Source organism: Coregonus clupeaformis, chromosome 6 (genome assembly GCF_020615455.1).
Source record: "Coregonus clupeaformis isolate EN_2021a chromosome 6, ASM2061545v1, whole genome shotgun sequence".
Taxonomy (NCBI): domain Eukaryota; kingdom Metazoa; phylum Chordata; class Actinopteri; order Salmoniformes; family Salmonidae; genus Coregonus; species Coregonus clupeaformis.
Window position 1 is genome coordinate 16823903 of NC_059197.1, and position 24938 is coordinate 16848840.

At 42.1% G+C, this 24938-nt stretch overlaps 1 protein-coding gene across 1 annotated transcript; it reads left to right on the top strand.

Annotated features, from left to right (window-relative positions):
• Positions 1-7194: 7194 nt before the first annotated feature.
• LOC121568350 (ATP-sensitive inward rectifier potassium channel 1-like) lies at positions 7195-12060 on the top strand. The gene is made up of 2 exons (XM_041878902.1): positions 7195-7283; positions 10499-12060. The coding sequence occupies exon 2, from the start codon at positions 10516-10518 to the stop codon at positions 11635-11637; it is 1122 nt and encodes a 373-aa protein (XP_041734836.1). The 5' UTR covers positions 7195-7283; positions 10499-10515; the 3' UTR covers positions 11638-12060.
• Positions 12061-24938: the final 12878 nt, after the last annotated feature.

The window sequence follows — 24938 nt, forward strand, 5'->3', positions numbered from 1 at the left end:
TACTAGTGTTTAAGAGCAGTTGGAGGCTACGGAAGGAGTGTTGTATGGCATTGAAGCTCGTTTGGATGTTTGTTAACACAGTGTCCAATGAAGGGCCAGATGTATACAAAATGGTGTCGTCCGCATAGAGGTGGATCCGAGCGTCACCAGCAGCAAGAGTGACATCATTGATATACACAGAGAATAGAGTCGGCCTGAGATTTGAACCCTGTGGCACCCCCAGAGAGACGGCCAGAGGTCCAGACAACAGGCCCTCCGATTTTACACATTGAACTCTATCTGAGAAGTAGTTGGTGAACCAGGCGAGGCAGTCATTAGAGAAACCAAGGCTATTTAGTCTGCCAATAAGAATGCGTTGGTTGACAGAGTCGAAAGCCTTGGCCAGGTCGATGAAGACGGCTGCGCAGTACTGTCTTTTATCGATCGCGTTTATAATATCGTTTAGGACCTTGAGCGTGGCTGAGGTGCACCCATGACCAGCTCGGAAACCGGATTGCATAGCGGAGAAGGTACGGTGGGATTCGAAATGGTCGGTGATCTGTTTGTTAACTTGGCTTTCAAATACTTTAGAAAGGCAGTGCAGGATGGATATAGGTCTGTAACAGTTTGGATCTAGAGTGTCACCCCCTTTGAAGAGGGGGATGACCGCGGCAGCTTTCCAATCTCTGGGGATCTCAGACGTTACGAAAGAGATGTTGAACAGGCTAGTAATAGGGGTTGCATGGGGGGGCATGGGCAAGTTGCAGCGGAGGGTGCAGAGCTGGTGGCCGGGGTAGTGGTAGCCAGGTGGAAAGCATGGCCAGCCGTAGCAAAATGCTTTCATCAGATAAGACAGCCATGGATTTAAGTAAGAGCAAGCAATTTGACCCTAGGGCAGATTCCCTCTCTACTCACCCACACAGTGAAATTAAATGACCCAATACAATTCCTGGCCCAGTAACACAAAGAATTCTAACTTTATGCTCTTGATTAACCCAGTTCTACCTCATAGTCCATTAAACTCTACAGTTCATTAATAATAATTCACCACATGTTCAGGACAGATTTGAATAAGACTGGGAACCGGCCCACAGCCTGCTGGGATGTATGAATATCAACGTCACCACTGACTTTAGGATGTGACCAGGGCACTACACACAACGGCTCTCCTCCACATTGCCTTGTAGACTGACGCAATACATGTTTCATGAATGTAATCTCTGCTCTTAGATAGGTCTTGTGAGGATAGAGAACGGTATTTGCTCAAAAAACTATAATCAATGTATGATGCCTCCAACAGCCACCAACATTTGACCCCGGTTCAAAGAGATGTCACATTTGGGTTCCCAAAATAATAAATAATGGATATCCTACTTGCTGTATACATTAGCATTCAAAATGGAAATCTACTAGGATGACTCTATAGAGTGTCACTTGTCTCAAAGAGTGAAGAGCTGCATCTTTCTGTGGAGCTGCATTCTAGTCTAGACAGAGTGTTACCGAATGTAAAGCTGAGATGCTACATCAATCTGAGAGATGTGGTGTTCCAACCACTAATGGCCTCCGACTAGAGATATGATATATGCAGACAGTGATGAATGATCTTACTACACATTTATTAGTCTTCCACCCCTCCACTCCTCTCCCTCCCTCCATCTCTCTCAACTTTGCTAAGGGTGTCATGGCTGGTAGTGATTCAGTTGAACTTGTAAACAACAGCCTCCATCTGTCTCCACCACCTTTAATAACAGCTCAATGTTTACTCTGCTTTATTTATAAGAATAGGAGAGTAGGCAGCAGGTCTGTGTTGGAGTAGGCAGGGTGGACGCAGCCACAGCACTCCATGAGTTAGTATGCACCCACATGCGTCTCCTACACAGTCTCACTGCAACAACACTGCAGTCAGAGAAGGGGGGGAAGGGTGACAAGCAGTGGGAGAGAGAGAGGGCTGCATTGAAATATTCAGACTAAGCCTTTCTTTGAGGTCAGTTGTTTGGACCTCTACACACACAGAGACACACAGACACACACAGTCTTGTATAACTAACCTTGTGGGGACACAATTCAGTCCCATTCAAAATCCTATTTTCCATAAACCCTAATTCTAAACCTAGCCCTAACCCTGACCCCAACCCTAACCTTAACCCAAACTTTAACCTGAAAACCTAACCTTAACCCTAAAGCTAACCCTCACTCCTAACCCTAACCCTAAACTTAATTCTAACCCTAACACTAATTCTAACCTTAACCTGCAAAAAATAGCATTTGACCTTGTAGGGTCTAACAAAATGTCCCCAGTTGGTAGTTATTATTTTTTGTTTACAATTCATGTGGGGACTTCTGGTCCCACAAGTATAATTAAACACGTCCACACACACATCCACACACACAGACACACACACACACACACACACACACACACACACACACACACACACACACACACACACACACACACACACACACACACACACACACACACGTAGGGCTAAATAATATTTAAGAGCAACACAAAGATGGCTGAATTCCTGAGAAGACAATACTATATTTTACAAACAGTTGATTGACAGTCCTCTGTAGCTCAGCTGGTAGAGCACGGCGCTTGTAACGCCAAGGTAGTGGGTTTGATCCCCAGGACCACCCATACACAAAAATTTATGCACGCATGACTGTAAGTCGCTTTGGATAAAAGTGTCTGCTAAATGGCATATTATTATTATAAGCATCACTTCGGGGGCTGCCCGTAATTGAGTTTACATACACTCAATTAGTATTTGGTAGCATTGCCTTTAAATTATTTAACTTGGGTCAAACGTTTCGGGTAGCCTTCCACAAGCTTCCCACAATAAGTTAGGTGAATTTTGGCCCATTCCTCTTGACAGAGATGGTGTAACTGAGTCAGGTTTGTAGGCCTCCTTGCTCGCACACGCTTTTTCAGTTCTGCCCACACATTTTCTATAGGATTGAGGTCAGGGCTTTGTGATGGCCACTCCAATACCTTGACTTTGTTGTCCTTAAGTCATTTTGCCACAACTTTGGAAGTATGCTTGGGGTCATTGTCCATTTGGAAGACCCATTTGCGACCAAGCTTTAACTTCCTGACTGATGTCTTGAGATGTTGCTTCAATATATGCACATCATTTTCCTTCCTCATGATGCCATTTATTTTGTGAAGTGCACCAGTCCCTCCTGCAGCAAAGCACCCCCACAGCATGATGCTGCCACCCCTGTGCTTCACGGTTGGGATGGTGTTCTTCGGCTTGCAAACACCACCTTTTTCCTCCTAACATAACAATAGTCATTATGGCCAAACAGTTCTATTTTTGTTTCATCAGACCAGAGGACATTTCTCCAAAAAGTACGATCTTTGTCCCCATGTGCAGTTGCAAACCGTAGTCTGGCTTTTTTATGGCGGTTTTGGAGCAGTGGCTTCTTCCTTGCTGAGCAGCCTTTCAGGTTATGTCGATATAAGACTCGTTTTACTGTGGATATAGATACTTTTGTACCTGTTTCCTCCAGCATCTTCACAAGGTCCTTTGCTGTTGTTCTGGGATTGATTTGCACTTTTTGCACCAAAGTATGTTAATCTCTAGGAGACAGAACGGGTCTCCTTCCTGAGCGATATGACGGCTGCGTGGTCCCATGTTGTTTATACTTGTGTACTATTGTTTGTACAGATGAACGTGATACCTTCAGGCTTTTGGAAATTGCTCCCAAGGATGAACCTTGCTTTGTGCATTCGCTTCTCATGACCATTTCTTGATATTAGTCATCTAAACTCAGAATACTTCATTGTCTCTTTCTCTTTGTTCCTGCCCTGCGTGTGTGTATGTACAGTGGGGAAAACAAGTATTTAGTCAGCCACCAATTGTGCAAGTTCTCCCACTTAAAAAGATGAGAGAGGCCTGTAATTTTCATCATAGGTACACGTCAACTATGACAGACAAAATGAGAAAAAGAAATCCAGAACATCACATTGTAGGATTTTTAATGAATTTATTTGCAAATTATGGTGGAAAATAAGTATTTGGTCAATAACAAAAGTTTCTCAATACTTTGTTATATACCCTTTGTTGGCAATGACACAGGTCAAACGTTTTCTGTAAGTCTTCACAAGGTTTTCACACACTGTTGCTGGTATTTTGGCCCATTCCTCCATGCAGATCTCCTGGGAGCTAGAGCAGTGATGTTTTGGGGCTGTCGCTGGGCAACACAGACTTTCAACTCCCTCCAAAGATTTTCTATGGGGTTGAGATCTGGAGACTGAATAGGCCACTCCAGGACCTTGAAATGCTTCTTACGAAGCCACTCCTTCGTTGCCCGGGCGGTGTGTTTGGGATCATTGTCATGCTGAAAGACCCAGACACGTTTCATCTTCAATGCCCTTGCTGATGGAAGGAGGTTTTCACTCAAAATCTCACGATACATGGCCCCATTCATTCTTTCCTTTACACGGATAAGTTGTCCTGGTACCTTTGCAGAAAAACAGCCCCTAAGCATTATGTTTCCACCCCCATGCTTCACAGTAGGTATGGTGTTCTTTGGATGCAACTCAGCATTCTTTGTCCTCCAAACACGACGAGTTGAGTTTTTACCAAAAAGTTCTATTTTGGTTTCATCTGACCATATGACATTCTCCCAATCCTCTTCTGGATCATCCAAATGCACTCTAGCAAACTTCAGACGGGCCTGGACATGTACTGGCTTAAGCAGGGGACACGTCTGGCACTGCAGGATTTGAGTCCCTGGCGGCGTAGTGTGTTACTGATGGTAGGCTTTGTTACTTTGGTCCCAGCTCTCTGCAGGTCATTCACTAGGTCCCCCTGTGTGGTTCTGGGATTTTTGCTCACCGTTCTTGTGATCATTTTGACCCCACGGGGTGAGATCTTGCGTGGAGCCCCAGATCGAGGGAGATTATCAGTGGTCTTGTATGTCTTCCATTTCCTAATAAGCTGCTTACCTATTGCAGATTCAGTCTTCCCAGCCTGGTGCAGGTCTACAATTTTGTTTCTGGTGTCCTTTGACAGCTCTTTGGTCTTGGCCATAGTGGAGTTTGGAGTGTGACTATTTGAGGTTGTGGACAGGTGTCTTTTATACTGATAACAGGTTCAAACAGGTGCCATTAATACAGGTAACGAGTGGAGGACAGAGGAGCCTCTTAAAGAAGAAGTTACAGGTCTGTGAGAGCCAGAAATCTTGCTCGTTTGTAGGTGACCAAATACTTATTTTCCACCATAATTTGCAAATAAATTCATTAAAAATCCTACAATGTGATTTTCTGGAGAAAAAAAATCTCAATTTGTCTGTCATAGTTGACGTGTACCTATGATGAAAATTACAGGCCTCTCTCATCTTTTTAAGTGGGAGAACTTGCACAATCGGTGGCTGACTAAATACTTGTTTTCCCCACTGTACATACACACACGCAGGGCAGGAACAAAGAGAAAGAGACAATGAAGTATTCTGAGTTTAGATGACTAATATCAAGAAATGGTCATGAGAAGCGAATGCACAAAGCAAGTATTATTTAAAGCTGCAATATGTAAAGTTTTGGGTAACCTGACCAAGAGGTTGATCTTTAACCTGACTAAGAGGTTGATCTGTAACCTGACCAAGAGGTTGATCTGTTCTATGTGCACTATTTCTATGCTTATTTTTTTAAGTTTCGCTTTGCATCTTTTACTTTCAGTTTTGTACACCAGCTTCAAAACAGCTGAAAATACAATATTTGTGGTTATGGAAAGTATATTTCACAGCAGTTTAGATGGCACGATGATTCTCTACACTATACATGCTTGTTTTGTCACATAAACTGAAATTAGGCGAACTATTCGAATTTTAGCAACCAGGAAATGGCGGAGCGATTTCTGCATAGTGCAGTTTTAATATCATTGCAAAATGAATGGATTCACACACAGTACAAGGTATAGTGCTTAGGTTACAAGAAAAATACTTTACAAGGCATTATTCTAGGCATGATCAGAGAGGGAGAGAGAGATAACTCATAGCCTGAAAAGGCCATGCCTCAAGAGTCCCTGGGGTGGAGAGAGAAAAAGAGAGCGAGTTTCTCACCAGCGCAGGTCAGGAACAAAGAGAACATGACAATGAGTCCCTTTTGTAACATATGAGTTGTTTGGATTCAAAATCTGAGTTGTTGACCAATAGCATTACTGTTGCGTTAACTACCAATCAGATATCAGACCTACAGGAAGTAAAGACAACTGAACCTCTGCTTCAAAGAGGTGAGACAGAATGGGGGATGGAGAGAGCCACACAGAGAAGGCTGAATTTCTGATAAGAGTCGCCCAACACACACACACAAAGAAATGCAATGGATTTGTACTGGATCTGCGGTACGGCAGAGGACTGTCGAGTGAGGCCCTCACTGTGTTGTTTTATTATGAATGCTGCTGAGCCAATGGGCTGTGGAATAGCATCCAGCGACCTGCACTTCCCTGTTCTTATGCTAATCCTCATTGACATTTCCCTCACACAGCACACCGGTCCGGAACATCAAGAGAGACCAGAAAACCATCCAACATTGACGACTATAAAAGCCTCACATGGTGCAGTAACCAATCTACAATCACAGCCAGCAGATACTGCTCATGTGGCACATGTATTATCACAAAATCTGGCTACAATTCAAGATCTTTATTTCTCCCATCAACAGCAAATACAAGCATGTGCGTGTGTGTGTGTGTGTGTGTGTGTGTGTGTGAGTGTGTGAGTGTGTGTGTGAATGTATGTGAATTGACCCATAAGTATAATACAGGAAGTCCAATATTTACAAATGTTTTGGGGAAGGGGGGATTGGGGGGCAAGTATTTAAATTGTGTAGTTTTTAGCAATCATAATAAGAGTCTGGTAACAGCAGTTGTGATGTGTGTGTAGCATGAATGTATAATATTTTTATTTACCCCATCAACAGCAAATACAAGCGTGTGTGTGTGTGTGTGTGTGTGTGTGTGTGTGTGCATGTGCGTGTGTGTGTGTGTCTAGACATTGGTGGTGTAACATAGGGTATTCAGGCTGGCCCTGGGTACCTGCGCTGTGTGGGGTGAACACATACCCACTCAACAGCCCTGCTGGAGGGCGGTACCGGTACTTTATGTTTGTGTGCGTGTAAACACCACCTGAAGTGATTCCTGTCCCACCAGTACAAGGCTTTATAAAAGGTGTAGCACTGCGAGAGGTGTCAGAACACTAACTACAGTTCAGAGGACACACCTTCAGAGACTGGCTGAGAGAGAGACAGCGACAGAGGGCACATCTTTGGATTTCCACAGTTCACAAACTGACAGGTGAGTTCAGTTTGAGTGAGGACCTCATCTTAGCTGGACCATCATCATCCAGTGAGGGAAAACTTCACATTGTGTTCTCCAATTATAACAACAGTGTAATGATGATGTCCATTATGTTGATATGTACCCACTTTGAGGCTACGGTGAGCTTGTCGTGTTACGGCTACTCTCCCTTAACATAAGTGGTGCATATATTTTCAAATTGGCATTCCGCTAATGTTTTTGCATCCAAGAAGCACCGCTTTACAAAATCACTATGAGTGAAGAGTGGCATGTCTGCCAGTAAACATATTGTATGTTATATTACTAATCTGACTCCACTCCAAACGGTGTATACAGGTGTGTGTGTGTAGTAGGGCTAGTTTATGGTCTTGCATATTGCTGAGGATTTTAACATTGAAAGGAAATGGTCTTGGAGGGCAATTTCTTTACTGTTATTGTTATTTGAGATATTTACAGTAGCGACGGTCTCTCTCCAAAAGGGGACAAGAAGTAGCTAACGTTCTGACCTCTCAGAAGTAAATTATACAACATGTGCCTACATTTATTAGTGTAAATATTACGTGAATGATTTAATTGGCTGAAACATCAAAATGTGAATAAGTGTAGTCATAACATTGCATTTAATCACAAACTGTTGATTACAAGGGTGGAAATGGTCCCTACTACCTTGGCATTGTTTGCACACCCCTTAAATAAATGATTATAACATTTTCCTGGGGAAATCATTAACTGTTGAAGAGTTATTAGTGACAATGACAACTGACCACACAGTACTAATAAAATGATCACTCTATTTCAAAAGTATATTATTGAAAAGTATCAGCCAAGCATCGTATCAAAGTAAACCTCGAATGATCTTAGCATTTGTTATATCACCTTACAGTAACAATGGGGAAGAAATAATGAATACATGTGAAAGGCTTTGTGAGATCAAAAGAGAAAAGCTTGACAACAAAGCACGTGACTATCGGATTTCTGTTTGTGAAATACAGGACATTTCAAAGCTTTGAGCATAGGAACAAACACACCAGCTTACTGTTCTGGTCATTTTGTACTTAACACTCCCATCCAACTTGGCAGCAACACAGGCCAGATGTCTTCAGAGAACCTAATCTTGCCAGGGACCATCCATCAAACACTTCTGTGCTGTACCCTACCAGTGGTTACAATGAGAGTTTACCCTACCAGTGGTTACAATGAGAGTTTACCCTACCAGTGGTTACAATGAGAGTTTACCCTACCAGTGGTTACAATGAGAGTTTACCCTACCAGTGGTTACAATGAGAGTTTACCCTACCAGTGGTTACTATGAGAGTTTACCCTACCAGTGGTTACAATGCCAGTTTATATAATTTACATTTAAGTCACTCAGCAGATCCTCTTATCCAGAGCGACTTACAGGAGCAACTACGGTTAAGTGCCGTGCTCAAGGGCACATCGACAGATTTTTCACCTAGTCAGCCCAGGGAATCGAACCAGCAACCTTTTGGTTCCCAACACACTTAACCGCTAGGCTACCTGCCGCCCTATATGCAGCTATGTGGTTGTAGTAGGCTAGATGAGGATGGTTTTAGGGTGGTTATGGTTATCTGACGTGGGGCTGTTTTTCATGGTTCGGGCTAGGCCCCTTAGTTCCAGTGAAGGGAAATCTTAATGCTACAGCATACAATAACATTCTAGACGATTCTGTGCTTCCAACTTTGTGGTAACAGTTTGGGGAAGGCCCTTTCCTGTTTCAGCATGTCAATGCCCCCGTGCACAAAGCAAGGTCCATACTGAAATGGTTTATCGAGATCGGTGTGGAAGAACTTGACTGGCCTGCACAGAGCCCTGACCTCAACCCCATCGAACACCTTTGGGATGAATTGGAAAGCCGACTGCGAGCCAGGCCTAATCGCCCAACATCAGTGCCCGACCTCACTAATGCTCTTGTGGCTAAAGAGTGGAGAATGTTATAGCAGCAAAAGGGGGACCAACTCCATATTAATGCCCATGATTTTGGAATGAGATGTTCGACAAGCAGGTGTCCACATACTTTTGGTAATGTAGTGTATATACCTCAGCCCACTTACCCACACACCTAAACCCAATTACTCACACAACCCAGCCCTGCTAGCCCCATGCCTTAACCCTAACACCCACATTCCAACACCCTAATATTGATACAATCAAGTACCCATACACCCATATCCTAACGCTAAATGCACTATTTGTTACTCATAGACTGCCTATCTCAGCCCTTGTACCCACTTTCCTTACGCCTGTATTCTCCAAAACACCAACAGTAACCTATATCCAGCTATTCGCTGCACATTCCAACCCTGTTGTTTTCATATCTTAGTCCAGTCTACTGCTACATGTAAGCCCCAATTGTAATAAAAATTGCTGTACTTCTGCATTTCAGCCCCAATATTCATACAAACCAGGTACTTCACCTGTACTTCAGCTCCAATTTACATACCAAAGTCTGCACCTGTTCTTGAATCTATTTAGTCAACTAAGCCAGGTCTAAATGTGCCGAAGCCTGAAGACCCATAACATTTAAAACAGGTATACCCCTGCACCTCAACTCCAGTACTCCCACAAACCAGGTCTAGCCTTGTATTCAGCAAAACTCACATAAACCAGGTCTACCATTGTGTAAGAAACACTAAACAAACCTATTGACATTAAATATTTGTTAAGATAATACACTAATTACGTTTATGGGTCTATACATGGCCAATTCCCCCTAAAATAACAAAATATGACGTTTTACACTCAAAATGTTTCCAGTATGGAAAATGTATGCACTCACTAACTCTAAGTCGTTCTAGATAAGACCGTCTGCTAAATGACTAAAATGTAAATGTAAAATCACTGATTTAAACATAATAAAGGCTAATGGATAATGGTAAAATCATCTGGGCCTTAACTAAGGCCTGTGCCCAGGATTACAAGATTTAAGTGCAGATTAAAATGTGCAAGTGATGCATAGCAACTACTATTAAGTAGAGCAACATGTTTGGGGCAGGTATGTGAAATAATTTCATTGATCATAGACTGACTGAGGTGTTTGTGCTACTAAGTTGTTTCATATAATGATATTCTGATGAGAATTGAGGTCAGTGGGACTTTTACCTTGTGTTTTACCTAATTAGTTCCATAATTTAAGGATTAAAGGGGGTAAAACATTAACTATTTCACAAACAAATTCTTATTATCTCTAACAGACAACAGGACCTAGAAAATGATGTTTGGCATCCGGAAGCGCATCCATGACCACCTGGTGGAGCGAAGAATCCGCAGAACCCGGCTGGTGACCAAATATGGCCACTGCAACATTGAATTCGGTAACGTGAAGTACGGCAACCACTTTGCCTTCCTCGTGGACTTCTGGACGACCTTCGTGGAGTTCCGCTGGCGCTTTGTCCTGTTCTACTTCATCACCTCGTTCACCCTGAGCTGGTTCCTCTTCGGACTGGTGTGGTTCTGGATCGCCCGGAGCAACGGGGACCTGACGTGGCAGAACCCCTCAAAAGGCCACATCTACTGTGTGGAAAACGTTTACGATCTCATTACAGCATTTCTCTTCTCCCTGGAGACCCAGACCAGCATCGGGTACGGTATACGCGTCATCACCCCTCACTGTTCTGGTGCTGTTACCCTCCTCATTACCCAGTTTCTCATAGGTTCCATCATCAACTGCTTCATGTGTGGAGTCATCCTGGCCAAGATCTCCATCCCTAAGAAAAGGGCCAAGACCATCACATTCAGTGAGATGGCTGTCATCTGTCCTAAGAAGGACTTCCTTTGCCTCATGATAAGAATAGCCAACTTACGCAAGACCCTGATGATCGGAAGCCAGATCTACGGCAAGCTGTTGAGGACAACCATCAAACCAGACGGGGAGACAATCATCATGGACCAGGTGAACATTGAGTTCATGGTGGACGCTGGGAAGGACAACCTCTTCTTTGTGTGCCCTCTCACACTCTACCATGTGATTGACAAGGCTAGCCCTTTCTTTGAGATGGCAGTGGACACACTCCATAAGCAAGAGTTTGAGCTGGTGGTCTTTCTGGACGGCACAGCCGAGTCCACCAGCTCAGCCTGCCAGGTCAGGACCTCCTTCATCCCTCAGGAGATCATGTGGGGTTACAACTTCCTGCCCATCATCTCCCGCAGCAAAGAGGGCAAGTACAGAGTGAACTTCTCCAACTTCTCCAAGGTGGTGCCCGTGGCTACTGCACACTGTTCCTACTGCTTCCACAACGTGAAGGGACACCACCTCCACTCCATTAACGGAATTGCCAACGGGGAATTTGAAGAGATTGATAACTTAGAACAACCTAATATGACCAAGTTGTGAGCTTTTGGAGGAAATATGTGGCCTTAGGAATAGAAGACAGTAATAGGTTGTACACGATAAGAAAAAAAGGGATGCTAAAGGATTCTTCGGCTGTGCCCATAGGATAACTATTTTTGGTTCAACATTGCAAAAATGACAAATCTGAACAAGGCTGATTTACTTGTATTCATACTTTAAAATCGTATTATCTTATTTTACGAATGATTTACTTATCAAGTGCTAACTGTGTTAGACTATTTAGCTTGTTTTAGGAATAGCTGTCTTGAGTTATCTTACTACAAGTTACATGAGACACATTCTTGAGAGAACAGCTTTTTCAAGCTGGAATCTACTGATGAAAGGTATTTGAAGATACGTAGGCTTGTTTTAAGAATCACACTTGAAAAGACTATAGAACTAATATTTGTATTAAAAACATTTACAATCCAGACATGACTCAAATTGCTTATATTCAATATGCCACAGCAGACACTTTTATCCAAAGCAACTTACAGTACATTATGTGAATTCCCCAGAGCGGGAAACGAAGCCCCAAACCTGGCCTTGCTTTACCAACTGAGCTACTGCAGGACCACATTAGAACACTGTGACGTGCAAGGACATCCCCAAGATAATGCTTCACTGGAACATGCATGCTGCTTTTGAAAGTGAGTGAGTAGTAGGATATACAATCTATAAGCCTTTCCTTATATACCAACTCTGTGGCATGGGCAATATTAGGGACAGCAACTTCATATGCTAACAAATTCCTATTCAGACCAAAGGTGCCATAAGACTGATATTCAAATAAATAGTTGGAAGAGTTTGCTACAATGTCTTTTATCAGTCCAAATTCTGGAACATTATCATTCACGTTGGTAACGATCAAAGACTTTTGACTTCGTATATTTATTTCCATTTAGAACAAGCCACTTGACTGACACAACATGTCGTAATTTGTCAACACCACAGAAGTCTCTAACTTTTGCCTGAACATATTGTAAATTCTTCACCTCAGAGAGCGGTTCAAATTCCCTTTCATTAGTAAAAATGGGATGCTGTGAGCCAGTCACAGTGGGACTGCATTCAAACAGCTGATTATACTTCACCAATGATTTGCTAAAATTTTTCAAGTTCAATTTAGAAGGCCATTGCTAAAAAAAAAAAAAGTGCTTTGATTCAAATCACATGCACATATGCCTTACCATAGGACCCAAATACTTAATTTGTGTGGGAAGGTGAAGCAAGTAATGTTGCTTGGTGTTACATTATTAGGAAAAATCTGCTTAAATTTTTTCAAATGCTGCTTGATTAATAACTTGAGTCTTGAAATGGTTTGAAGCGAAATCACTAGAGCAAAAAGTATCTGCGTAACCTCTATCAACTCAAGCATGATTAAGTGATAATGCCCGAGAAGTCGGTGTTTGGAGGATATATTGGCATGGGTGTTCTTATATTGGCAAACCGTGCCAATATTTCCTCCAAACACCGTCCTCGAAGGCATTATCACTTTTATACAAGGGGTTACCAACATATTCAAATAATGATTTACATATTTTCATTAAAAACGTTATTTTGATTAACTTATTCATACTATTTCATCCTTCCACAAGATCTAGGGTTGCTACCCAAGCCAGCTGGTCGGTTCAGTTGCCAGAGACGTGACCCAGTCGTTAAGACTTTTTGTTCTGTATCTATGGATTCGACCCAGTCGTTCGTTCTAAATGTTCTATTGCCATACTGGCTGGCAACGTTCTTATCCCTTGCTTGCTAGCTAGCCAACTACGGCTAACTTAGAGGCACGTCAAACAGTGTAGCCAAAATAACAACAAAGTAGCTGCATTTGCATTTGTTTAAGATGTTTTCTAGTTACATTTATTTGGATACTCCATAACAATGAGCTAATGATGTGCAATTTTACCTGGCATTGAAAATGTGCTCTCTCGTCAGGACACTGTTCTGTTGTTCAGAGGAGCTAACCAACAACACAGCTAACACAATCACTTCAAACTGTAGCTGGAAAGACTGCAAACTAGCTGCACTTCCTTTCATTTTACCTGTTTTCTATTGACATTTCTTTGTATATATCCATAAAAATGATGTTGATTTATGATTTCGACTGACTGAGAAAGCTACCTGCCTGTCTGTCTCATCTCGACTATGGGACAGCTGCAGATTGAATTTCAATACTGAATAATGTTGCAAATGTCAGAGAGACAGACAGCAAGGTTTAGACAAATCTCCGCTATTGAAAACCAATTGCTAGTCTAAAAGAAATGGGAGATAATGTCTACATGCTTTTTACAGTGGAGATCAAGTTTATAAATTGTATGGCTGTGCTGATGAGACAGTCGATTTCGCAGTGAGATGGAACAGAGTAAATACTCATTTCAACGTCATAGCTTTAGCCTGTGGTAACTTGGGGAATAGACAGGCTGGATGCATTTTTAACCATTCAGCGTCCAGGATTAGACCCACCCGTTGTATAAATTGCACATGTACACTTCCTCCAATATCATTCAACAAAAGAGGCAACATTTTCAAGGGAAACAATATTTTGTCCAGAAGACTGTTTGAGTTTGTTGTCATTCGATGCCAAGGTGTTAACAGTGATTGGACATGGTGTGTCTCATGATGAGTATGGAACATTTTGCATGGCTCCATTGAATGAATGCCCATAAGGCGGCGCACAATTGGCCCAGCGTCGTCCGGGTTTGGCCGGTGTAGGCCGGCATTGTAAATAAGAATTTGTTCTTAACTGACTTGCCTAGTTAAATAAAGGTAAAATAAAATAAAAATAAAAATGTGTCCAAGTCCATCTGCCCTGAGAGAATGAGATGTTTCAACACAGTTTTCATTTCCATAGGGGCAATGACTTCGATAATGATATGCATAATGTATTGTGGTGTTTGTTGTATAAGATCAAAGCCTGGAAATTCAACAAGCTTATTTTTCCTATTAATCCCATATGTGGTTTTGAGGCAATTTTTCAGAAAATCTGTGTGGGCCTTCTCTATTTCAAGGCATTGCCTAATGTGCATGTCCAATGTTCTTCTGACAAAATTATTCTCATCAAAATAAATTTATTCAAAACGTACACTCACAGTGGCTGCATTTGCTGTACGTAAACCCGACTCCCACCTTGAATGGTGTTGGGCTAAAGTGTCACCACAAACAGAAATCAATGCACCAACCAAATCCATTTCACCATTAGCAGTTTGGATTTTTTCTCCATGATACAACAAATCTAAGTCCTTCTGAATTATCTCCAAGACCACGTCAACACCACGCCAAGAAAGGTCACTTGATTTAGCGAGGTCACTTGATTTAGCAATGGCAAGAAGTCTGATTGCAGCTAGCTTAGATCTATATTTAGGATCTAAATTTCCCAATTAATAGTAAACCATCAGCAATTTGTTTTTAGAAGCATGTGATCCAAGTGGGTTGCATATCTCTATTTCATCTGTCAACAAAATCAACTGCAAAGCATTGGGAAAAGTGGGAGTGACTGGAAAATGAGGATGTGTTCTCAGGCAACTTACCTGGTAAACGAAGGGTTAAATAAAACTTTTTAAAATAAAAAGGTCTCCATCGGCTATGTCATACAATAATCCATCCTTACACTTCTGTGGCCCTGTGGCTGTCATGGCAATAATTATTGAGTCAGAAAACAACTGTTTCAGGCTTCTGAGCAAGGGTATGTGGTCCTCTGTAGCTCAGCTGGTAGAGCACGGCGCTTGTAACGCCAAGGTAGTGGGTTCGATCCCCGGGACCACCCATACACAAAAATGTATGCACGCACGACTGTAAGTCGCTTTGGATAAAAGCGTCTGCTAAATGGCATATTATTATTTATTATTATTATGTAGTAAAACATATTTGTATTTCATGACGAGAGGCCTCGAATTACCACTTGACTCTGCACGCTACTTTAGAAAGTACTACTTCCTCAAGCTCAACCGGGTTGAAAACTTCCTGGATGCTGTGGTTCTGCATGCGTGTAGTAGCAACTCTGGAAAAAGGATCAGCAAAATTAACAAACATTGCCAGTTCCTCTTCATGTACTGTCCCGTGGTCTCAGAATGTCTCTCGAACACCTGCTTCATTTGGTCCCTCAGCTCAGCCATAAGCGAAGCTTGATATTGTTCCACCACAGATACAATGTCGTTGACACTCTGAAACATAAAGACAAAAACAAGCACAACATTTTTTAGGACATGAATGTATCAAACTAGTCCAGCGACTCCAGCCACAAACAAAATGCACCAATACATTAGCCTTGTTCAATGTGATATAATATAATAATAATATTGATATCTCGTAGTGCCTCCTGTGCCTCTTGTAGAGCATCCTCAAAATCAACTTCTCCATGCACTGACAAAGCAACAAGGTTGGCTGTTTCGTTCTGTTCGGGTGTAGTGCAACCAGATAAAAGGGGTGTTTCAAAATTGTCACGTCTGTAGGATTGTGGATCTCTGTTGGGTAGCTGAAAAGGCCCTCCGTTAGCGCCATTGGTAACGTTAGTCCTGCTTCTTGGTGGGCGTCCATTTGACAGATACAAAGCATGCCCACGTTTAATATGATAGTAAAACGAGTTGTAAACTCTATACTCCTCTCGACAGCAGTTAATATCACATATGACACGGAAAAAGGGACTGCGGTAATGTGCTCTATTGATGCGGCCCAAAAGACACTTCAAAGTCGAGGCCACAAATACAAAGCAAATAACACACCACCAATTCATTGCATAGATAGTTAGCTAGTATTTGTAGTCAGCAGGTATTTGAAGAGTGGTACTGAGTCCAATGCCAGAAAGCAACCTCCAGTAACTATCATAAAAAATGTATGAATGAATTGGGTGTTATCTTGCTCACATCTTATTAAACAAATGGGGAAGAAATTTAAAATATGCATTGGTGAGGGAACCCCCTCCTCACATGCGCAGTGGTTTCCACTCTCCAGCCATCCAGTTTGAACTTTGAAAAACGAAGCCGAGTCCAGTCATAAAAAAGTTGTTGTAGTCTGTCAGTCATAAAGTCATTGGAAAAAGAAACTTGTTGGAGTCAGTCACTTGATAGACAAAACGCTAAAGTGCAATATTTATTTTAGACTATGGTAAGTATTTGCAATTTAAAGTAAGATACTGGATCTATTCAGCTCAATAGCTAACTTAACAGCTAAAAACCAGTAGAGGCGGGAAGTCGGGAATAAAGGAGGTCAGCTAGCAGGCACGTAAGCATTAGCTAACGTTAGCTAAACCGTTGCCACATCGATAGGTTTCTAGCAGTAGCTAGTTAGCTATTAGCTCACATTAGATTGCATAGGAGTTCACCGAATTGAGCTAGCTAACTGTTGAATTTTAACGCAGATCAGTGCGGAGGAAGTAGGACATGGACAATTTGGATGACACGTCAGTGAGGATTTTATATGGTAAGTTAAAGTTAGGTAGCTAGCTAACTAATGTTAGCTGCCATTTTTGTTAGCTAGCTACCTAGTTTCCTACCCAGGCTAGCTAACATTAGCTAGCTACTAAGGTAGCTAACGCTGTTGTTAACGTTAGTGTATTGCATGCTGGGCGGCTGGCTAAGTAAAGTTAGCTATTTGAGAAATAAGCATTGGCATTGCCAAAAACGATTTGTTATTGTAACGTTACCTTTACTAACTTGGCAAATTGATTGTCACTTTACACCATTTTCAAATTATATATTATACATTTGAGATTCTTCAAATAGCCACCCTTTGCCTTGATGACAGCTTTGCACACTCTTGGCATTCTCTCAACCAGCTTCACCTGGAATGCTTTTCCAACAGTCTTGAAGGAGTTCCCACATATGCTGAACACTTGTTGGCTGCTTTTCCTTCACTCTGCCGTCCGACTCATCCCAAACCATCTCAATTGGGTTGAGGTCGGGGGATTGTGGAGGCCAGGTCATCTGATGCAGCACTCCATCACTCTCCTTCTTGGTCAAATAGCCCTTACACAGCCTGGAGGTGTGTTGGGTCATTGTCCTGTTGAAAAACAAATTATAGTCCCACTAAGCCCAAATCAGATGGGATGGCGTATCGCTGCAGAATGCTGTGGTAGCCATGCTGGTTAAGTGTGCCTTGAATTCTAAATAAATCACAGACAATGTCACCAGCAAAGCACCCCCACACCATAACACCTCCTCCTCCATGCTTTACGGTGGGAACTACACATGCGGAGATCGTCCGTTCACCCACACCGCGTCTCACAAAGACACGGCGGTTGGAACCAGAAATCTCAAATTTGGACTCCAGACCAAAGGACAAATTTACACCGGTCTAATGTCCATTGCTTGTGTTTCTTGGGCCAAGCAGGTCTCTTCTTCTTATTGGTGTTCTTTAGTAGTGGTTTCGTTGCAGCAATCCCCTCTGAACAGTTGATATTGATATGTGTCTGTTACTTGAAGCATTTATTTGTTCTGCAATTTCTGAGGCTGGTAACTCTAATGAATGTATCATCTGCAGCAGAGGTAACTCTGGGTCTTCCATTCCTGTGGCGGTCCTCATGAGAGCCAGTTTCATCATAGCACTTGATGGTTTTTGCGACTGCACTTGAAGAAACGTTCAAATTTCTTGAAATATTCCATATTGACTGACCTTCATGTCTTAATGTAATGAGGGACTGTCGTTTCTCTTTGCTTATTTGAGCTGTTCTTGCCATAATATGGACTTGGTCTTTTACCAAATAGGGCTATATTCTGTATACACCCCTACCTTGTCACAACACAACTGATTGGCTCTAACGCATTAAGAAGGAAAGAAATTCCACAAATTAACTTTTAAGAAGGCACACCTGTTAATTGAAATGCATTCCAGGTGACTACCTCATGTAGCTAGCTAATGTTAGCTAGCCTGGGTAGGAAACTAGGTAGCTAGCTAACAAAAATGGAAGCTAACATTAGTTAGCTAGCTACCTAACTTTAACTTACCATATAGAATGCTCACCGACGTGTCGTCCAAATTGTTTAGGTGACTACATGATTCCAAATGTGTTATTTCATAGTTTGATGTCTTCACTATTATTCTACAATGTAAACATTTTAAAATATAAAGAACAACCCTTGAATGAGTAGGTGTGTCCAAACTTTTGACTGGTAGTGTATATCAGTATGACTTCTATAGGGCGGAGAGGGTCAATAAAGAGGGACATTTGGCCCGTCTTTTGAATAACGGCACATACATTGCATAATGTGAGTCCATTGGCGCAACCTAGCGTTGTGTATTCGCTATGACGTGTTTTTTAGACATGTAGCTACATTTACGATATCTCATTGATTCTTGAAAAATATTACCTATAGATGGCTCATGTGCTTCAGAACGACTGTCTCACTGGCTAACTCAATATAAGGCTGTTTTACACCAATGTTTGTGATACAAATATAATTCAACAAAACGTGTTTATAACTTCAATTTTGATGTCACAGACTATCAGTCCTGCCATCCAGACCCCCATATGTGAATTTGAGAGATGTAACATTTCTCAAACTCCATCTGTTGGATTTTTAGTGTTGTGGGTATTCACTTGGTTATTTTTTGAATTCAGGGTAGTACTTTGAAAATACAGTTACTGTATTGTGTTACTGCTGCAAACATTAGTGAAGTCTTGTTGCGCACCCTGACATGGGATGATGTAAGGGATATTTTTCCAGGACCAGAGCACTTTCTGAGGAGAAGAAGTAGTTGGCAAACAGTTCATCAAGCCAGAGCTTCTGCGTGCACATTTCTAGCAACAGTTTTTCTTCAATATTTTCACGTGATAATGTCGGAAAGGAAGAAAAAAAACTTTGTCATTTGAATGTTGTTTAAATAATTTGCATTTGGAGTTGACTCATGTAGCTGGATCCACATTACTGAAGTTAGGGTCATTGGAATGCAGATAGACATTAGACTAGCTGTGAGGTCTGAAAGCACCTGACATTGGCTTTTGGGTGAAAAGTTAGGTGGCACCATGTCAAAGGAGCTTCGCTTCAGGTTGGTGGGAAACATTACAACCGTGGTCTCCATCCTGAAGGCAACTGTTGAGACTGATGAAGATGACAGATACCCTTCAAATGAAGAGATTACGGTAATGGCTAAGAGACTTGTTGAATACTACCCTATGCTGCAAGACCAGCCCTCTGGCTTTCCACATAGATGGTTAAGTATGTCCATTTTAATAAAAGGCTAGGTGGCTAGAAGCCTTATAGATAACTTTTGAGTTTTCATTCACAGGAGCAGACCTCAACTCATGGACACCAAGCCAGTGTCGCTGATGGAATGGCATCCACTTCAAAGGAAAGGCAGCTGTTGAGACTGATGAAGATGACAGATACCCTTCAAATGAAGAGATGACGGTAATGGCTAAGAGACTTGTTGAATATTACCCTATGCTTCAAGACCAGCCCTCTGGCTTTAATGGGTGGGGGAAGTGCATACAAGCATATTTCAGGAGAAGCATTATGTAATCATGTCCTTACATAACAATGTACAAAGGACAGTACAAGAGAGTTCAGATTATAAACTCACCAGAGAAGATGCAGGGCATGGAAAGATGGCGGCGGCTTATTGGTTTTGAGACCTCAAGTGACCCTGACTCTAGCGCCTCAACTCTGCTACTGGATGTCTCTCCTTACATTTACGTCATTTAGCAGACGCTCTTATCCAGAGCGACTTACAGTTAGTGAGTGCATACATTTTTTATATTTTTCATACTGGCCTCCCGTGGGAATCAAACCCACAACCCTGGCATTGCAAACGCCATGCTCTACCAACTGAGCTACATCCCAGCTACGCTGGGCCAATTGTGCGCCGCCCCATGGGTCTCCCGGTTGCGGCCGGCTACGACAGAGCCTGGATTCGAACCAGGATCTCTAGTGGCACAGCTAGCACTGCGATGCAGTGCCTTAGACCACTGCACCACTCGGGAGACTCCTGTCAGAAGCAGCGCAGCCTCCCCTGTCAGAAGCAGCGCAGCCTCCCCTGTCAGAAGCAGCGCAGCCTCCCCTGTCAGAAGCAGCGCAGCCTCCCCTGTCAGAAGCAGCGCAGCCTCCCCTGTCAGAAGCAGCGCAGCCTCCCCTGTCAGAAGCAGCGCAGCCTCCCCTGTCAGAAGCAGCACAGCCTCCCCTGTCAGAAGCAGCACAGCCTCCCTTGTCAGAAGCAGCACAGCCTCCCCTGTTTTTGACATGCCGTTTCTGCAGTGCAGGTAGAACCCTTTTCAGTTCCAGGTACAACCATTTTGGTTCTACACTACAAAAACAGTATGACAAGAAAATACGTCCCCAAATTAAGGAAATAAATGCTAAAAGTAAGCAAAATTACAAGACAATACATCCCCAAATTAGGGGAAAAAATGCTACAATTATCTGCCAGTACACTGAGATAATCCTGCTTCGTAAGATTTCTTAAAATAAAACAATATATCTAGTTGACTAGAAACCCCTTAAATCTTAAGTGATTTCAAGCTATTCTGTCTAGTTTTAAGCATGGCTAGTTTAGTGAAATATTTACATAGTTAAGCAATAACTTTTAAAACAAGCATTTTTCTCTTATTTCCCAAACGCATACCTTAATCTTGGATGAAAATGTCTATAATGAAGACTACATAATGAACTAAAACATGCACAAGAGGCTGACAATAAGACTGAAATTGAATGAAAACTAGATATCTACACTTGTTTCAAGAATCTTACGGCATAGAAATATGAGGGCAAACCACTTAAAACAAGAACTCATTCCTTTTCAAATAAATTGCATTTATTTCAACATGGTGCACTCCACAATGAACCTAAACATGAATAAACTCAAAAGTGAAAGCATTTTCTTTTTTATTGTATTTCTTGTCCAACATAAATGTTAACACTACGAAAGAAACCAGAGTGTATATTTTGTGATAATTCAATCATAAAACTGGAACACATCACTTATATTTTCAAAAGGTCACATTTAGTTATGGTTAGAATTGCAACAGCCCCAACGCACATCCATCACAGCATGAACATTCATCAAGTTCAAATCAATAGCTTTTGTATTTGAACACAACCCTGTCAGAAGCAGCACAGCCAACCAATTATTTGGATTGAGACCAGGCTGCATGATGGGTTAGGTTTAAAGCGACTGTCCAGTGCTTCTGAATGTACTTGAAACTGATAACAGATCTACCGTACACAATCACTTCTTTGCTGCCAAGATAATGCATTTTGTGAATTTTTAAAAATGGAGTTTACATATGCATATCTGTTGACTGTAAACATGTGTCTGATTACGCCTTTGTTGAAATATCAAGCAACTCCTTGCACTTCGTATCAACATTTGTTAAGTTGCTACAGTAACAGCACATCAGACACAGACAGCATGCTAGACTGGGGGAGGAGCGATTCAAGCAAAGTGGCCAAATTCCAGTTCTCTATTGGATTATCAACATAGCTAGTTTCAACTACTACAAATAAAAATGCAGTAAACATGTTATGTAGGAAGGGAAAGGATTTTTTTTTTTTGCCATTTCCGGTGAGGAAGGTTCAGATACAGTTCTGTGAAAATAAGTTGAGTCAGCTTTTTCTTCAAATCGCATGTACACACATAGAGCTTGTAAAACACGATTCTCACTGGACAGTCGCTTTAACCCATAAGAGTCTAAGCCCTGAAATATATATATATTTTTTAAAATAATGTGGGCCTTACTCCTATTAACCCATACAAACACATTGAATAACAGATTCACTACATGGAACAACATATATTCCCCCCCCAAAAAAATATAATAAGGAAGTTTGTTCTGAAGTGTCTGTCCTATATCTGAGAGATATAAGATTTCTTTACATGTATTTAAAAGGAAACTGGAAGGGATTGGATGGGGACAGGCTGTAGGAAGGGTGGAGGAGTGTTAGTCTATTGTCCAAAATAGTAACAAGTCTCTTGTTAGAAAACCTCATGACAAGCTGTAGACCACACTATTTACCAAGAGAGTTTTCATCTATATTTACACCACAAACCGATGCTGGCACTAAGACTGCACTCAACCAGCTGTATAGGGCCTTAAGCAAACCAAAAAAATGCTCACCCAGAGGCGGCGCTCCTAGTGGCCGGTGATTTTAATGCATGAACATTTTAATCCGTTTTATCTCATTTCTACCAGCATGTCACTTGTACAACTAGAGGCGAAAAAACTCTAGATCACCTTTACTTCTAGTGCTTATAAGCAGAAACTCAAACACGAAGTACCAGTGAAGCGCTCAATACGGAAGTGGTCTGATGAAGCAGATGCTAAGCTGCTGGACTGTTTCACTAGCACAGACGATCCGATGGCATTGAGAGGTTTACCACAACAGTCATCGGCTTCATTAACAAGCGCATCGTCCCAACAGTGACCGTACGTACATATCCCAACCAGAAGCCATGGATTACAGGCAACATTCGGGGAAAAAACAACAGCCATGCCTTGACCTAAAAACTACAACTAAAGACAGTACAGTATCAAGATAGGCTAAAACTGCTTCTCCAATAGAAATCCCCGATCACACTTGTAGGCGATCTAATGGCGACGTTGACTAGCTAAGCTCATGCGTAGAAACATGTCATTGGGTCTAACGGTCTTCTCGCGGCGAACTGAGCATGTGCAGGCCATCAAATCTACAGCACTCCTTCGATATAAAGTTGTTTTTGATGAAAATGAAAACGTGTCAGTTTGTCAATTTCACGAGGTTGGAGAAAAAACAAGTTAATCTACTTAAGACATTGAATCGAATCAAGGTTATTTTTTTATTTTTTTTATTTCACCTTTATTTAACCAGGTAAGCCAGTTGAGAACAGGTTCTCATTTACAACTGCGACCTGGCCAAGATAAAGCATAGTAGTGCAATAAAAAACAACAACACAGAGTTACATATGGGATAAAAAACATAAAGTCAGAAATACAACAGAAAATATATATACAGTGTGTGCAAATGTAGCAAGTTATGGAGGTAAGGCAGTAAATAGGCTATAGTGCAGAATAATTACAATAGTATTAACACTGGAATGCTAGATGTGCAAGAGATTATGTGCAAATAGAGATACTGGGGTGCAAAAGAGCAAAATAAATAACAATATAGGGATGAGGTAGTTGGGTGGGCTAATTTCAGATGGGCTGTGTACAGGTGCAGTGATCGGTAAGGTGCTCTGACAACTGATGCTTAAAGTTATTGAGGGAGATAAGAGTCTCCAGCTTCAGAGATTTTTGCAATTCGTTCCAGTCATTGGCAGCAGAGAACTGGAAGGAATGGCGGCCAAAGGAGGTGTTGGCTTTGGGAATGACCAGTGAGATATACCTGCTGGAGCGCAGACTACGGGTGGGTGCTGCTATGGTGACCAATGAGCTAAGATAAGGCGGGATTTGCCTAGCAGTGATTTATAGATGGCCTGGAGCCAGTGGGTTTGACGACGAACATGTAGTGAGGACCAGCCAACAAGAGCGTACAGGTCACAGTGGTGGGTAGTGTATGGGGCTTTGGAGACAAAACGGATGGCACTGTGATAGACTACATCCAATTTGCTGAGTAGAGTGTTGGAGGCTATTTTGTAAATGACATCGCCGAAGTCAAGGATCGGTAGGATAGTCAGTTTTACGAGGGCATGTTTGGCAGCATGAGTGAAGGAGGCTTTGTTGCGAAATAGGAAGCCGTTTCTAGATTTAACTTTGGATTGGAGATTATTTATGTGAGTCTGGAAGTTGAGTTTACAGTCTAACCAGACACCTAGGTATTTGTAGTTGTCCACATACTCTAGGTCAGACCCGTCGAGAGTGGTGATTCTAGTCGGGTGGGCGGGTGCCAGCAGCGTTCGATTGAAAAGCATGCATTTAGTTTTACTAGTGTTTAAGAGCAGTTGGAGGCTACTGAAGGATTGTTGTATGGCATTGAAGCTCGTTTGGAGGTTTGTTAACACAGTGTCCAATGAAGGGCCAGATGTATACAAAATGGTGTCGTCTGCGTAGAGGTGGATCTGAGAGTCACCAGCAGCAAGAGCGACATCATTGATATACACAGTGAAAAGTGTCGGCCCAAGAATTGAACCCTGTGGCACCCCCATAGAGACTGCCATAGGTCCAGACAACAGGCCCTCCGATTTGACACACTGAACTCTATCTGAGAAGTAGTTGGTGAACCAGGCGAGGCAGTCATTTGAGAAACCAAGGCTATTTAGTCTGCCAATAAGAATGCGGTGGTTGACAGAGTCGAAAGCCTTGGCCAGGTCGATGAAGACGGCTGCACAGTACTGTCTATTATCAATCGCGGTTATAATATCGTTTAGGACCTTGAGCGTGGCTGAAGTGCACCCGTGACCAG